Here is a 1,123-nt window from a genome sequence, read left to right on the forward strand (position 1 = left end):
GGCTGTGGTGCCCCAGTGTGAACCAGGGCCTGGATCTTGGTGCCTTGGCAGGGGGAGTGGTTGTGTGCAGAGAAGAGCCTGCAGTGGGCAGAGGGAGCACTTGGAAAGGAGCTGGCAGTGAACATTGGGGCCAGTTTCCATGGAGGGGTGGTGACCCAGGCAGGCAGGGGCTTAAAAGGGAGTCGGGGTCAGCGACAGAGCCCCATCGTCGTGGGGACGCGGAGCTGGTGGGATCGCGCCATGGCCTGGGCCCCTCTCCTCCTCGCGGTGCTCGCCCACAGCTCAGGTGCCCTGGCCAGACTCGCTGCGCCTGGCATTGGGGCCTTTGGGCACAGGGTCCCCGTCCCGCTGGCCGGGGAGGGCTGTGCTGGTGGGGCAGGGGCTGACCCCCATCTTCTCCCCTCTCTCCTCTCCCTCTCCAGGTTCCCGAGCCCCTCGGGCATCCCTTCGCGATTCTCCGGTTCTGCGTCTGGCACCACGGGCACGTTAACCATCACTGGGGTCCAAGCCGAGGACGAGGCTGTCTATTACTGTGGTAGCTTGGACAGCAGTGGTGATGCTGTCGTTGTGGCAGACATGTGGAAATGAGCTACAGAGAAGTTCAAAATGGGGGGTTTCTCCCCTTCTCCTTCATGCCTGAACAGGGCTGTGGGGCTGGGGCAGGTTTGTGTCGCCTCCGTACTGCCATGGCTCTACATGTCTTTGCAGTTGTATGTCATTGTGCTGGAGGTGACTCTGAGGCACTGGGCAACTCGTGCCTGTCCCTACACAAGCCTGGCATTGCTTTGTTCCCAGCTCCACTGCTGCTTCCTGCTGGTGCTGCCCATTCTGTGTGCAGGGTCCCTGGGCTCTGGCCTTGGGCTCGGTGTGCTGGTCTCTACTTTCCTCATTGCTATCACGGGCTTTGGGCACAGGGGCCCCGGCCCGCTGGCTGCGGAGGGCTGTGCTGGTGGGGCACGGGCTGACCCCCATCTTCTCCCCTCTCTCCTCTCCCTCTCCAGGTTCCCTGGTCCAGGCAGCGCTGACTCAGCCGCCCTCCGTGTCAGCGAACCCGGGAGAAACCGTCCGGATCACCTGCTCTGGGATTAGCAGCAGCGGCAGCGCCTATGCCCGGGTCCCGCCC

General features: G+C 63.7%; 1 protein-coding gene across 1 annotated transcript in view; it reads left to right on the top strand.

Annotated features, from left to right (window-relative positions):
* The first annotated feature begins 213 nt into the window (after positions 1-213).
* LOC104122756 (Ig lambda chain V-1 region) overlaps positions 214-1,123 on the top strand; it is a 52,176-nt gene continuing 51,266 nt past the window's right edge. Inside the window, 2 exon segments of the mRNA XM_035890462.1 lie at positions 214-286; positions 1,002-1,100. Of these exon segments, the coding sequence (XP_035746355.1) occupies positions 241-286; positions 1,002-1,100 (145 nt within the window). The 5' untranslated portion in view covers positions 214-240.

This window comes from Egretta garzetta, unplaced genomic scaffold (assembly GCF_000687185.1).
Source record: "Egretta garzetta isolate BGI_Z169 unplaced genomic scaffold, ASM68718v1 scaffold343, whole genome shotgun sequence".
NCBI classification, from domain to species: Eukaryota; Metazoa; Chordata; class Aves; order Pelecaniformes; family Ardeidae; genus Egretta; species Egretta garzetta.